At 33.4% G+C, this 14,446-nt stretch overlaps 1 protein-coding gene across 2 annotated transcripts in view; it reads right to left on the minus strand.

The window, feature by feature from the left end:
- Positions 1–14,446, minus strand: part of LOC150110369 (poly(A) RNA polymerase, mitochondrial-like) — a 120,097-nt gene that overhangs the window by 55,515 nt on the left and 50,136 nt on the right. For both annotated transcript variants that reach the window (XM_090393313.1, XM_090393304.1), the window contains exon 5: positions 5,147–5,361. In XM_090393313.1, the coding sequence (XP_090249439.1) occupies positions 5,147–5,361 (215 nt within the window). The remainder of the gene's footprint in view (positions 1–5,146; positions 5,362–14,446) is intronic.

The following is a 14,446-nucleotide window of genomic DNA, read 5'->3' on the forward strand; positions in this document are numbered from 1 at the left end:
GTGCATAATAATCCATACGAGGCCTAATCAAAGACTTATACAATGGAACCCAGAACCTCTTTATTTCTGCAGGTTTGCTGCATCATTGCCATAATCTGATGTGACGTCTTCACAACTTATGATGTGACCTCTGAAATTCAGATCGTTGTCCACCACCACACCAAGGCCTCTTATTTCCTCAACTTCCTCCAGAATTTCCCCACCAAGTGTATACACTGCATCTCATTGTTGCCTCTCAAATTTCAGACCCTTATACTTTGCAACACTGAACTGACAGTTCCACACTGTAACTTACTTATACAATCCATTCAAGTCCTCTTGTTAGGCCACATCTGCTTGATTCCTCCTCACTCTCAACAGTTTTACTGGTGATATAAAAACAATTGCATATCACCAGTTAAAGCCTATCCTAATATTATTAATATACATATTAAATAATAATTGTCCCAAAACAGACTATGTGTGGCACACCAGTGACTATCTTTCAAAATAGTGCACCAACTCCCATACACAGTTTGCTGATAACCATCTGATAGTCAGTCACCTATCATATATAGAGAAGAAATACACTATATATATTATTTAAATTAAGTGGATATAGAATCCCACATTATTTCTTAGCCGAATAAGAAACTCAAGGATAGGAAATCTAATCTAAGAATTTCATGCAGAATATAGAAAACTATAGAGGTTCGGTGAGTCCAAGTGTAAGCCAACACCTGGTAGTATATACTGGGGCAACTTGTAGTAAAGGTGGAGCAAGATCCGATCACTGTCCTTAGTATTTTCCCATAATGTAAAACAACTCCTAGGAGATGTATACTGTTATACATTATGAGAAAAGGTCACTATCCAGACCGGTTTCAACCTTTTTTGAAGTCTCATCAGTGAATAGGTAGACCAGATGTAAATACTAAGGTTGCAGTAGTGCAGAGCTTATTTCTTTCTTTACTGTACAAGTTGCCAATAGGTGCACCAATACCTGGCAGATATATACATCAGTTTGTTCATCATTCCTCCCAGTAAATTTGGGGTTATCAATTCTTAATTAGCAGAGCACATAACATATGTTCTTTTTCATCCTTACATCAAGAGCCTCTCACTATCAACACTTTAATGGAATCAAACAACTATAAACCTTGTCACATTTGACAGATAATAGACTCCTACATTCCTACACTGAAGAATGCTGCAACAGAATGCAGGATTCAAATCCCATATCTTTATACAATTTCTGAACCTATAGGCAGAATCTTGAAGAAGCTTCTCCTTATACTCACATATATTTTCTTATTGACAAAATTTCAAATCTCTTACCAACTACAAAAGACAACCTTTTGCTTTTATCTTTGGATGTTTTACCAGATTCCTTGAAAGTGCAATCCAACATACTATAAACAGACAGGTGATGGACAAAACAAACATTAATACTACACTGAATACATTAAACCTCAAAACTCTGGCCTTACAATGGATACTGAAGCCAAACACCACATCCACTGGAATAAGGCTTGCCTTCTCCATAGAAAGTAAATATGAATGTCTCTTCAAAGAAAGTTGGGAAACACTACTATGACTGCCCCTGTCTGTCTCTCTCTTTGGTTTGCTGTTATCAGTTAATTAATTGATGTTGTATTTGATTTGTATTCTGTCTCTCTTTGAATTGCTTGTTTGTTCTATGCAATGATATCTGTTAGTTTTCATATGTAATATTAAGTTATGCATAGTTTGACCTCCACATCTAGCCTACCCTGACAAACACATTATGTCCATAGCTTCTTCAGACTCCAAAAAAGCAAAACTTGGTGTTTTTTGTTTTGTTTTGTTCTAAACATTGCTTTGCTTCTTAACAATTCCTAATATGTTATAAATTCCAAATCTGCCTAAACTTAGAATATTATTATCATATTTGGAGTGACACACCATATACCTCTCTCGGAATACTTGATTGTGATGAGTATGTTAATTTTTTTTTGGACCGAAATCAAATGTAACAAAAATAACTAAGGTTTATAGATTGCAATAGTTATTTAATTAAACCTACTAGTTTTGCCACATATGCTGGTGGCTTGAGTTAAGAACAAACAAATATACAATAAGCATATATATGAATCATTACATAACTAAAAAATGAATATATGGGAACTGTTACACATACACACAAAAATGTATAGTTTATAATAAATTTAGTTTAATCCTTTATCCAAGTGTAAGTAAACAAAGTTTGCGCCTGAAAATATCTTCAGGCCTGAGGTAAGGTGGTACAACACCAGGCAACTCTGAGCAAAGGTGGACCAAGCTCTCATCATTCCTTGTCTCAGTATCTCCCATAATGCAAAACACATCTCCTTGCGAATATGTATACTGCTATGCATTAAGGGAAGGGCCACTACTCAGATCGGTTTCGACCTTTATTGAGGTGTATTTAAGTAAAGACTTCTCTAAAAATTAGACGATCCTGAAAAATCGCCCAACTCGGCTTTGTTCCACTCAGACAGGCTCACTCTTTCACCAAGAAGAACTTCTCAGCATTGGCTCTACCCAGCGGCAGGTTCATCCTACCACCAGACAGAGCCATAATCTCAGCAGTGGCTCAGCAAAAACCTATCCCAAGCAGAGCCTCTCATATATATCCAGCATGGGAGGCAGACCCAAACGTGGAGATACTAAGGCAGAAGCAATAGGAGAGGTCATTTTTATCTATATGAGTTGCCTACATTATCATTGAATTACTCTGGATTTAGAGAAAGATGTTGGAAATTTATTTTGCACTTGGTTAGACTATAATAAATTTAGTGTAATCCTTTATCCAAGTGTAAGCAAACAAAGTTTGCACCTGAAAATATCTTCAGGACTGAGGTAAGGTGGAACAACACCAGGCAACTCTGAGCAAAGGTGGACCAAGCTCTCATATTTGTTTGTTCTTCCTAACCCAGGCGAAGCCACTAGCATATGTGGCGAAATTAGGTTTAATTAAATACTATTATGACCTATAAATCCAGTGTTAGTTATTTTTGTTAAATACTTGATTGTAATCCAAAAGAGAACTATTCACTTAATAGACAACCTCTCTCTCTCTCTCTCTCTCACACACAAACACACACGAACTCTCTCTAATCACTTTCCCACAGACATTATTTCTGCATTATCTTTTCTAAAGGAAACATATGGATGATGCTTCAGCAAACTGGCTACCACCACTCTTCCACTTCCTTCTAATTATGTGTAAACAAAGGAAGCTGCTGGTAAATATGATTCAGCTCCAAACTCATTAAATCAACTTTTCATCCTCTTCCTTTACTGCATACATCCCTATCCTTTGAAACAGTTTTTCCCCATACCATTTTCTCAAATGAATACAACTTTCCAACTCTTCAAGAAACATATTAGCAAATTCAGTGATTCCATTTTCCTTATTAACTAATCATATGCCTACATATGGCACTGTGGTGTTACAAGTTTTGAGGCCTGTATAGAGTTAATATATATAAAAATAATCATATTTGGTTCAAAATAGAGTTTAATGGATATTGCTACCATCAAGAGAGGCTATGCAAAAATTTATTAATGAAATCTCTTGGAAATAAAATGCATGCCTGTTTTAAGTGCTGTTTATATTATATTCTTGTTAGTTAATAAAACACAGCCTTTTAAATTCCCAACCTGTAATGGAATAATGAACATTTCATTAACTAATTTATATCCTTTAATGGCTGCAAACAGCTTGCCAAGGACACAACACATGTACAAATATATTTTTTAATCAGAAAAAGGTTAAAATATTTTGCCACACAGACATAACCCTGTTATGTGACACATTAGATTCCAGACTACAGTCATATAGCAAAACATTACCTCTCCCCCCCCCAACACTTGTAGATGCATTTAATGATTTAATAATGTTTTTAAACAGTCATATATGTGTGTAACTAATGTAAAGATATCCTTTATTTACATCAGTAATGCAAACCAAAATAGAATAATTTTTGCAAATGAAAATGTTATTCTGAATAGCTTGGCTTAAGAGAAAACACCAACCAGTTAGTCATCAACCTACACCATTAAAAATTTTTCCATTTCAGCGATCAGATCACTTTTACAGATAACTGTGGTGTTAAATAGTGTAGCACTTTTCACTTTATCTTTGTTTTTAACAACTGTCACAACAGTAGTGTGAAGTAAGTTTAGCTTGCTACCTATCTCAGTATTCGATATACCATCATCACTAAAATTAATCATTTAATCTTAGTATCTAATGCGATAGGTTTATGCATCTTCTTCTGTTCACTGGAAGCAACACTTACTTTGAATTTTGTCTGCCATTATTAACAACAGGAAAATAAAATAAATAAATAGTTTATAATTCATAGTGAAACACCAAAACACACAAAGACAGAGAGAGATGCAGAAAGCAACATCTTTAAAAAACGGTTCACACAAACTGCATATCAATTGATTCATGGCAGCATCACTTTGCTAAAACTGTTATGTGAACAAATGCAGCATCACATTAATGGGCATTGGTCATAATTGAAAAGTATCATATGAGTGGTAAAGTGAAGCATCATAAGATGAGATAGTACTGTATAAGTTGTAGCATGAAAAAAAAAAAAATTGTCTCCTTAAGGTAATTCCCCCCACACACACACCCCTGCTCCTCAAGAGGCCAGATAGAAGAAAGGGAGGATTACATATGGATCAAATCAATGAGTTATTTTAATAACTAATTTTCTTTATAGTGAATATAAATACATGCATGATCATTCTTCTAGAAGTATATAAAAAATACATAAGTATATAACAGAACATATACGATAATATCCCACTTGTGATACTAATTCATTATGGAATTAAAAACTTTCATATGTGGAATTCACATACACACACAGTATATAAAAAGAAAAGAAAAAAGAAGCAGTAATTTGGTCTATAAAATAATCCTATATAAGAAGCTTTGTTTCAAAAGTTTTTTTTTATATTTCCTCTCATGGTTTTCTCTTCCTTCCCATAGAAAAAAAAAAGGGAAAGAAAAATCTTCATGGTTTGTTTGCATGATTTCATAGTAGAAGAGGGGGAGCAGCTCTTACTATGTGAAAAAACAAACTTTTTTTTTTTAAATAACAAATAAGATATCAATGTCACTCACGTGTTACTCACTGAAAGATCACATTGTAGCTCTGTTGCTGTATGATTAAATTTAATTATTGGAACTCTAGCATGAAGTATTCTTGCTACGTTGGACACAGCAGGTAAAAAATACTGAATAAGATTTCCCACACTATCTAATGCAATTTGAATTTGTGATCTTTCATCACGTACTGGATATTTTGAATGAAACTGAAGACATGACTTCGGCAAAACCTACATGATAAAGAATGAATAAATTAATAAGCGACCATATATATATATATATAGACACACACACAGCAGAATATACACAAACTAAAAATGTGCCAGCATAAAAGAGAAAATTGACTATATAATAAGTTTTATTAATAATCAAAATTAATTTAATATTAATTGTTCTAAAAGTATTTTAGATAGTGGTAGATCTATTAAATGAAAGATCTATTTGAAATTGATATAAAATGTATTTCATATCAATTTCAAATAATGCTTGCCTTTGAAAGTGATCAAGAGGTCAGACATATACAAAACTGTATATATATATATTCATCTTCTCCTCTTTCTCTGTCTGTCTGTCTCTCTCTCTCTCTGTGTGTGTGAGAGAGAGAGAGAGAGAGAGCAGTTTGACCTTTGAGCAATATAATTTTGAACTACATGGGACTACTCATACGTGAATTTTTTCCAAAAATGTTTTGGAAATTTGTGACAATTTGAAAAGACTTGCAAAAGAACCACATAGCCTAGAAATGTCGAAAAATTTATGAAAAAGTTAGATACTAGTCTATTTCATCATTTACTACCATAAAATATATGCAAATCTATTATAAAAAGTTAAAAAAAATTATCAAAACTTACACACACAAACACTTACAGTATATGCCGCCATTTTCAGTCAAGAGAAATGTAAACAAAAGTAAAGATGCAATATATTATACAGTACAGGTAATCATCGTATAACGCGGATGTTAGGTTCCACAAAAATGCATCATTATATAAATCACGTTATGCGAGACTCAGATCATATAGAAAAAGTAGGTTGAGGTTCCAAAATCTTTTTTTTTAAGATTATATAAACAATGACATATCCAACAAAAATATATTTTTATTTAATTCAGGAAATTCATGTAAGTTAAGAAAACATATAAATTATGAAACAAATACATGGTATAAAATTATAAAAAATTATAAATTGTACGTAAATTTCATTGCACATAATACATAAATATTTTAGGCAAAATAAAATAAAGTGTATATTTTAATTGTCATCACTCTCTTCAAAACTAACATTTCGTAGATGTTCTTTATTATTTACAAGTGGCCAGACGTTATCATCCCTTGAAATTTCTTGGACAACACCAGTATAATTCTTATTGCTGGTTTAGTTATCAAGAAGTCAGTAATAAGACCTTGCTTACCATCATGCTGCAATTTTTTATTAAGTTCATAATACGGAGCTAAACAAATATCCAATTGTCTCATGAATTTTCCAGAGCTCTCCACTGAGAGATCATTATCCATAAAATAACTTTCTTGCCAAGTCCAATCCTTCTGCTGAATTCTTTAATGGATTCATCACAATCAGAATCTTTGGCAGCGCTTTCCCTGCCAGTTGGTTCGACGTCATCTATTAATTGTACCAGTTCCTCCTCATTTAAATCTATTTCCATTAATTCACTATTGAAGAGATTGGAGCATTTATGAAGAAGTTCGCGAAGGTGAGTCTCATGTGCTGATCGAAACCGAATGTATCTTCAATCTTGTTCAATTGTTACCTTGGCAGTTTACAGTGGGTGGGTTTATTCCTATTAACAAACGCGTATAACACAAAAGCGCTCTAAGTGGCCATTACTATAAAAATAATATTTTTACATAAAAAGCATTGCATATTGTATGTAACTCACTAAAAAATAAAGTGCTCAGCTTGAGATTAACACACTTATGATTTTTAATGCGCTTTCCTGGCAGAAAACGAAGACAGTTTTCAACAATAAATACATTATACAGTAAACAATTGATGTACATGCATGCTAAAGGGTATTTCCCCTAATATAAATTCGCTAGTTATAACTACATGCACGATAGGGGCAGATGCACATTCAACGAAGATAAAATTTGATTTTTAAGTCGTGCGTTGAAAAATATATGAAAAGATAAAGGGTTACTACAGTTTGTAGACCATCTTATATCAAAACTGTATTGTGTAAGTACTGCGTTCAACAAGAGTTATTACAATTTATAGACCGCATTATATCGAAACCGCGTTGTATAAGTACCACGTTATACAAGTGTTACCTGTATATGATACATATAATACATATGATACAAAATACATGCTAATCAACTGCTTATGTTGTCATTAAAGCTTCAGGTCAACAGCAGACTATTAGTAATTAAGTTTTTGGAGAGTCAAAAGTTATACACAGATTTCTGACTGGGCAGGGGATTGATACCCCCCTAAGTCCCATGTTGTTCACAGGTCAACTGTATATATATTTATACCTGACCCACAGAAAACACCACAAGACCTATAGCACATTCATTATAAAAATGGAAACATCAGTTTCCTATATTACCTACAGCATATTAGTGCTGTGTGGGCAAGAGGAATATAAGAAAGGAGGAATCTGTTCATATTTTGCTTGAACAGTTAAAGGTTGTAATCTTTGGGGAAGGCAGAGTGGAGAGACCGTTCGAAAAAACAGAAGTAATTGGAATGAAAGAGGAGACAGTGAAGTTGGTTCGGTGAGTTTAAAAATGGACTGCGAAAGGGTGTTATTTAGCACTGGCTCTTGTTTTAATGATTTTGGAGGAGAGTGGAAGAATAATACTGGCCAATTCAGCAGAGCACTGTCCATAAAAGTATCTGTAGAAGAAGTGGCACAAAGCAGAAACTGACCAATTGTAAGAGAGTGACTGACTTAAGTGGATATCTGTGAGAGAGAACATTAATTAGCTAGACTGCCCTCTTCTGGATAGAATTGAGCAACCTTAGAGAGTATTTTGGTGTACCACCCCAAATATGGAAACAATATTCTATGGTTGGGTAGATTGGGGATTTATATAGTTAGGTGAAGTAGCATCTTGTGCCAAAAAAGTACAACAAATTTTTTGGCAGATGTGGAAGTTATAAGATGAAATGCAGTCGTGCCAGGAAAGATCAAAGGTTCAGGTCAGTCCAATAAAAGAAATCTTATTATATTTGGATATCTCAGTATTATTGAAGGTAAACAGATGCGAGCTCTTTCTTGCAAGAAATTAAGGGTTTCATTACCATTACAGCTGTTTCAATGTTGGACATTTATCAGAAATCTTCCAAATACTGAGGTGCTTTTTATTAGTGAACTCTTTGACTATAAAATAATAAGATTTATTATTCTCTCTTTTAAAGTTATAAAAAAGCCAAGATGCATTTTCAATCTTATCTTGAATAATCATGATTTATAATATAAAGAGTCAAGAGTTCTACTTAAGAAAACTATGTACTCTTTCATACAGGAGCTACATCAGACGATTTCATGCCTGATCTCTACTAAGAAGTAGCCATGCAAAAAAACTACAGAAATCCATAATCAAAAGTTAATACAAAAGGCAAATATACAAGCTCCTGGTTAGAATATGTGTCATTTAATTATTGCAAATGAATGTAAGATGAAGGTTTGTATTTCAATAAGTTCTTTGTTCACTTTCAAAACTTGTTAAGTTTCAAAAGCAATAATTTGCCTACTTGACTAAAATAATAATGAATTGATAATGATTTCAAAAGCCAAAGGGATAACTTTTAGGTTGTTTTCTACAAAAATCTATATTTCTTAATGATGCAAATCTAAAAAGCTTATAACAATAGGTAATTTTACCTGTTTAAATAGCAGATTACAGTACACTAAATTATTGTCTTCTTTTCATATGTAACATTCAAGCATATAGAAACAATAGTTGCACACAAAATTGTGTTTACAAAAAATGTTTATATTGAGAGCAAATGTCCTATGTATAACAAACAAACAAGCAAAAACGTTTTTTAAGGGCATACTTTCTAATGAAGGGAATAAAAAGTAAAAAATGGTGAAGTCTGCTCTCAATACAAAAACAAAGAAATAAATGCAAGCATCAGTAGCTCACCAGTATCAATTATGCCCTTCAAGTTAGCAACAACACCTATGTATCTAGGACATGAAGAACTTTTATGAACATGCTTTCAACTGAAGGTGTTAGCCGATATCATATGGAGGTGGGAGTATATTCTTCTCAAAACTAGAATTTTTCATCTCACAAAACAGGCAAACTGACCAAAACAATAAATGCAATTTAGACATAATACAATAGCCTCACAGCTATAGTGAGGCTATTGTAATTAAAAAATTTTAATTACAATTTTATTAAAAATTGTAATTAAAAAAGCTTTATCTGTAATTAAAAATGGTAACTATGAATGATTTCATGTAAAAACTGCTGCTTCCATATTCTTGGAAAATAATAAAGATGAAAACAAAAACAATTGCTTGTTTGCTTTTGCTTTTTTTTAAATCCAACCTCAAAGTTGTAAGCCTAAAATATATTATTGCTACGCATGGGATATTAGGATTTAATAATCTAGAGTCCTGCTCTAGAGAACAAACTTTTCAGGCCTTCAATAAAATCACTCATAACATGAGATGAAATGCATCTATGTCAAAGTGGGGGTTTAAACACAGAGTCTGTAGGAAGATACCAAAGTTTTTCACAGTTTAAGTGCATTATACTTACTAAAAAATTATATTCTTGTTTATTCCTTTATTCAAGTATAAGCAAACACGGTTTGTACATGAAGTATCTTCATGAATAAGCTACTCATATATATATATATATATATATACACATACAGATGATTTCACATAAACTACCTTAGTATCCCATAATGTAAAGCACACTTCCTTTCAGACATGCATAATTATATGCATGAATGAGAGTCACTAACCAGACAAGTTTTGACCTTTATCAGTGAAAACCAGATCCAGGAAGATACAAAGGTTGAATTAATCAGAAGCCATATATTTCTCCTCTGTAGTGCAATTGGAAGAACAACGAAAAAATACATCCTTCGACTGGAAACAGCCTGAGTTTGATTCTCGTCCTGACAGAGTAGGGAAGAGGAATCTTTATACTATACAGGCTGTTTTCAATTGAAGTTAGCCAATCTTATACAGAGGTAGCAAAGTTAGCAGAGTTGTTTTTCTCCTGGAAATCAGGTTTTTCATCCCATAATATGGGCAAATTGGCCATGAACACACACACACACATGCAGTTCACAGACAAAAAATACTGTTCATGTTGGTGGTGGTGAAGAGTGGTGGATGGCAGTGATGGAAGTAGTGTCATTGTGTGTAGGCTGAGAAAGTAGTAGGGGAGATGGAGAGAGATGTGTGTGTGGCAGAGTAGAGTGGAGTGCCCTCCCACGAGTCTTTGGAGGTGTCATCAAAAATAATAATTAAAATATTCTGCAAACTGATTGCACTTGGATAAATATTTAAACAATAATGTAATTTCTATCAAGTAAAATTTACTTTCTGACCAAGTGAAAAAATTAAAATACTATGAATCTCATTTGTAGAGCCATAGTATTTTAATAATAAGGTGGTACATCTTTTCATTACCTGTATATGAAAAATATATGACTTCTGAATTAATTCAACCTTGGTATAATAATAATATTTGGTTTACAGATCAAGTGTTCACACCGCAATAAAGAAATTGTATATAACTCTGAACAGAGAAAATTTCCAGAAATGAAGATCAATTTTATTAAACTGAACCAACTAGTTTCGCACACTTTAACTGTTGGCATCTTCAGGGCACTTATAAGTTTAAACAATCTCACAATTATGCATAACTGCAAAACTGACAAAAATAACTGTAAAAAACTGACTAGAATAATTACAAATAGAATAGTATCGAATGTGAGTGAAACACGTATCGCATGTACAAGGTTAGCTAGCTGTTGCTAAGGAACTTTCTGTAGTTTGTATTAAAGGTCATTTCTTCCTTTTTTCTGAGTTCTGATTAGGGTTTTCCATATTTCTGGGAGTATTAGGCCTTGATTTCTGTTAAAGTTGACAGTAGAACGGGCGACCGTGGCTGCTTCTTTGAAAATTCTTGAATGGTAATCTTCCTCTATGTAAGGAGAACAGCTTTTGTCCCACTCGATGACATGGTTAGGTGTAGAGAAATGAGACAATAGGCCAGAAATATCCTGTCTGTTGTTTTTGACATAACCAATGTGTTTCCAAAAGACAACCATCCTTTCTATAAATATGCTGGAGTTTATAATATTCCATGCGCTTGTGGCTCTAGTTATATCGGACAGACTTCGAGAAGCCTCGAAATCAGGCAAAAGGAACACATTGGCTATGTCAAAAACAACAGACAGGATATTTCTGGCCTATTGTCTCATTTCTCTGTTTCACTCATACATCATACATGAAATACTATCGATACTATTCTATTTGTAATTATTCTAGTCAGTTTTTTACAGTCATTTTTGTCAGTTTTGCAGTTACGCATAATTGTGAGATTGTTTAAACTTATAAGTGCCCTGAAGATGCCAACAGTTAAAGTGTGGCGAAACTATTGGTTCAGTTTAATAAAATTGATCAACACTTGATCTGTAAACCAAATATTATTATTATACTAATTTATGATCAAGAAAATGCCTTCATGATCAACCTTGGTATCTTCCTGGGTTTGTTTCCCTCTTGATGGCAGCTAGCTTCCTGTGGAGCAGAGCAGTTTTGATTGGTGTCAGATTTTTATATGTCACTGAGTGGAGATGCTGAGTTTGGTAATGATCATTTAGGGCACATTCAATAAAATTAGAGTGATCTACTAGTGACAGATAGAGTGATAATTTAGAGTGAACTGAGAGTTTTTAGAGATAGGTAACCCCCCTCCCCTGCACTTTAAGAGTTCCTCAATAAAGGTTGAAACCAAAAATGAAATTCTTCTTGGTTATATAAGTTAATTATTACACAACAAAGCTATAAATAACTTAAGCATTAGTGTAATCTAATTGTGAATAATAAGTGTGACAATTACAAAATATAATTTTAATTAAATGCAAACAAATTTCTTGTTGTACCACCACTGATTTTTTTTTTTTTTTTTTAAAGAGGTGGAGAGAAACTTAATAAACTCAGTAGTAAGGTACTTAATACTGTTAACATTCAAGAATATGTCAGTAGAGCTAATCTCCGGTGGTGTGATCATTTAAACAATAAAAAAATGAAAGATTTGTGAAACAGATGTTTGATGAAAGGCAGGAAAAGACTCAGAGGAAGACCATGGTCTAGGTGGATTGATGCAGTTAAACATGCTTTACAAGACTGAAATCTAACAATATTGGAATTCTGGCAGATAACAGACTGATCTGAAGGAAAAATTGTTGATAGGAAGTTAGTAATAATGTGCCAAAAAGTACAACAAATTTTTTGGCAGATACGGAAGTTATAAGATGAAATGCAGTATTGCCAGGAAAGATCAAAGGTGCAGGTCAGTCCAATAAAAGAAATCTTATTATATCTGGATATTTCCACAACATTTACAACATTCCATACAGTAATATCACAGTATCCTTCACATTCCTTGATAGTACATATTGAAAATTGGATAATGAAAAAAATTGAAGATTACAGTAATTTTCTTAATAATAAATATGCTCAGAGATTTTGGAAATTCTTTTATGAAAGAAAAGATTTTTTTTTTTCTTTTTAATTTCTGTCGCCAACCCAAGATGAATTTCTATCGCCCACCCATTCTCTTATAAAAGGCACTAATCTTAACTGACAGTCTCTGTTCAGCTCTTTTTGAGTAACAATCTAATATATTTTATAACATTTAATGTTAAGAACCCATTTTAATTAATTACTATAAAATTTTTGCAATTTGGATACAACAAAACTATTTAATACATTTCCTTTTTTTTTTTTATTATCATTATATGTTTAAAATATATATTCAAATAACTTCAAAATTTGGAATTTAGCTGACTAAATTGTATTCTTATTGGCTTAAAACCACAATATAAAATAATGATACAACATGACAGAATTTCATGCAGGCTGGAGCATTGCCTGGTTGAACAAGGCCCCCGTAGTTTTTACCAGAGAACCAAGGCGAAAGCAAAAAGTTAAAAACTGGAACAAATGCTGAAACACACTCCAAATCAACCTCACCAGAGTTCAAGATTGGTACTATCAAAATAAGCAGTCTGAATGGCAAAGAAATGAAGCTAAGGAAATGGATAAGTACCACATCGACATAACAGGGTGACTGAAAAAAAAAAAGACCAAAACTGGTGATAGCAATAAATTTCTGGGCAATAAATTTCTGGGCAATAAATACAAAATGTTATATTCAGGCAATGACAATCAAGGAAAAGAAGGAGTAGTGATAATATTAAACACTAAATATGAGGCCAATCTTCTTGAATGGCAGGTAATTTCAAGTAGAGCGATCTGGGAAAATATGAGAATGGGGAACTGGACAATGAGATTTATTTGTGCCTATGGTCTCGCAGAAGGTTCCACTAAGGTAGAAGCGGAGGAATTTTTTCAGGCTATAGAGAAAGCAGCTGCCACAGTGAAAAATTGGTCTTGTTGGGATCCAAATAACAGAGTAGGAAATGATTGTCAGACATACAAAAATATTTTGGGAAAATTTGGAGGAAAGAGCAAAGCTAATAATAATGGCACATACCTGTTGGATTTCTGCTCAGGACATGGAATGGTTATTACTAACACAATGTTCCAACATAAAATGTGCAACATTCATATGGAGAGAAGAGGCAAGGAATAAGAAAAGTCTCAATGACAATGTTATTGATGATAGTGATGTTTTCTCACTGGGGTGCAGGACATTAGAGTGTAGATAGAATTTGAAATTGGAAGTGATCACCATTTAGTTTTGAGCAGGATAAAATTGAAATATTGAAAAGAAGAACATGTAAGAAAGTTTTATTATTATTATTCAAGCCTCCATGGAGTCAAAAGACTCATTGTGGGAGGTCTTTCCTAGGAAACACAAAGTCTATCATACCACTCCTTGAACTCAGTGACTGTTCTTGCTCTCAGCACTCCATCAGGCAATGCATTCCACGGTTCAACCGCTCTCTATGCAAAGAAACCACTCCTCACCCTCTTGCTCACAGCTTCCTTTCGTAACTTCCAGATATGGCCCCTTGTCATCGCTCCTTCCTGCTGTTCCACCAAGAACTATCCAGTGTCAACCCTGTAACTACCCCTCAACAGTTTAAAAGTCTCAATCATATCACCTCTCCTTCTTCTATCTA

This window comes from Typopeltis vanoorti, chromosome 1 (assembly GCF_054136105.1).
Source record: "Typopeltis vanoorti isolate ZY-2024b chromosome 1, IOZ_Tvanoo_1.0, whole genome shotgun sequence".
Classification (NCBI taxonomy): Eukaryota; Metazoa; Arthropoda; class Arachnida; order Uropygi; family Thelyphonidae; genus Typopeltis; species Typopeltis vanoorti.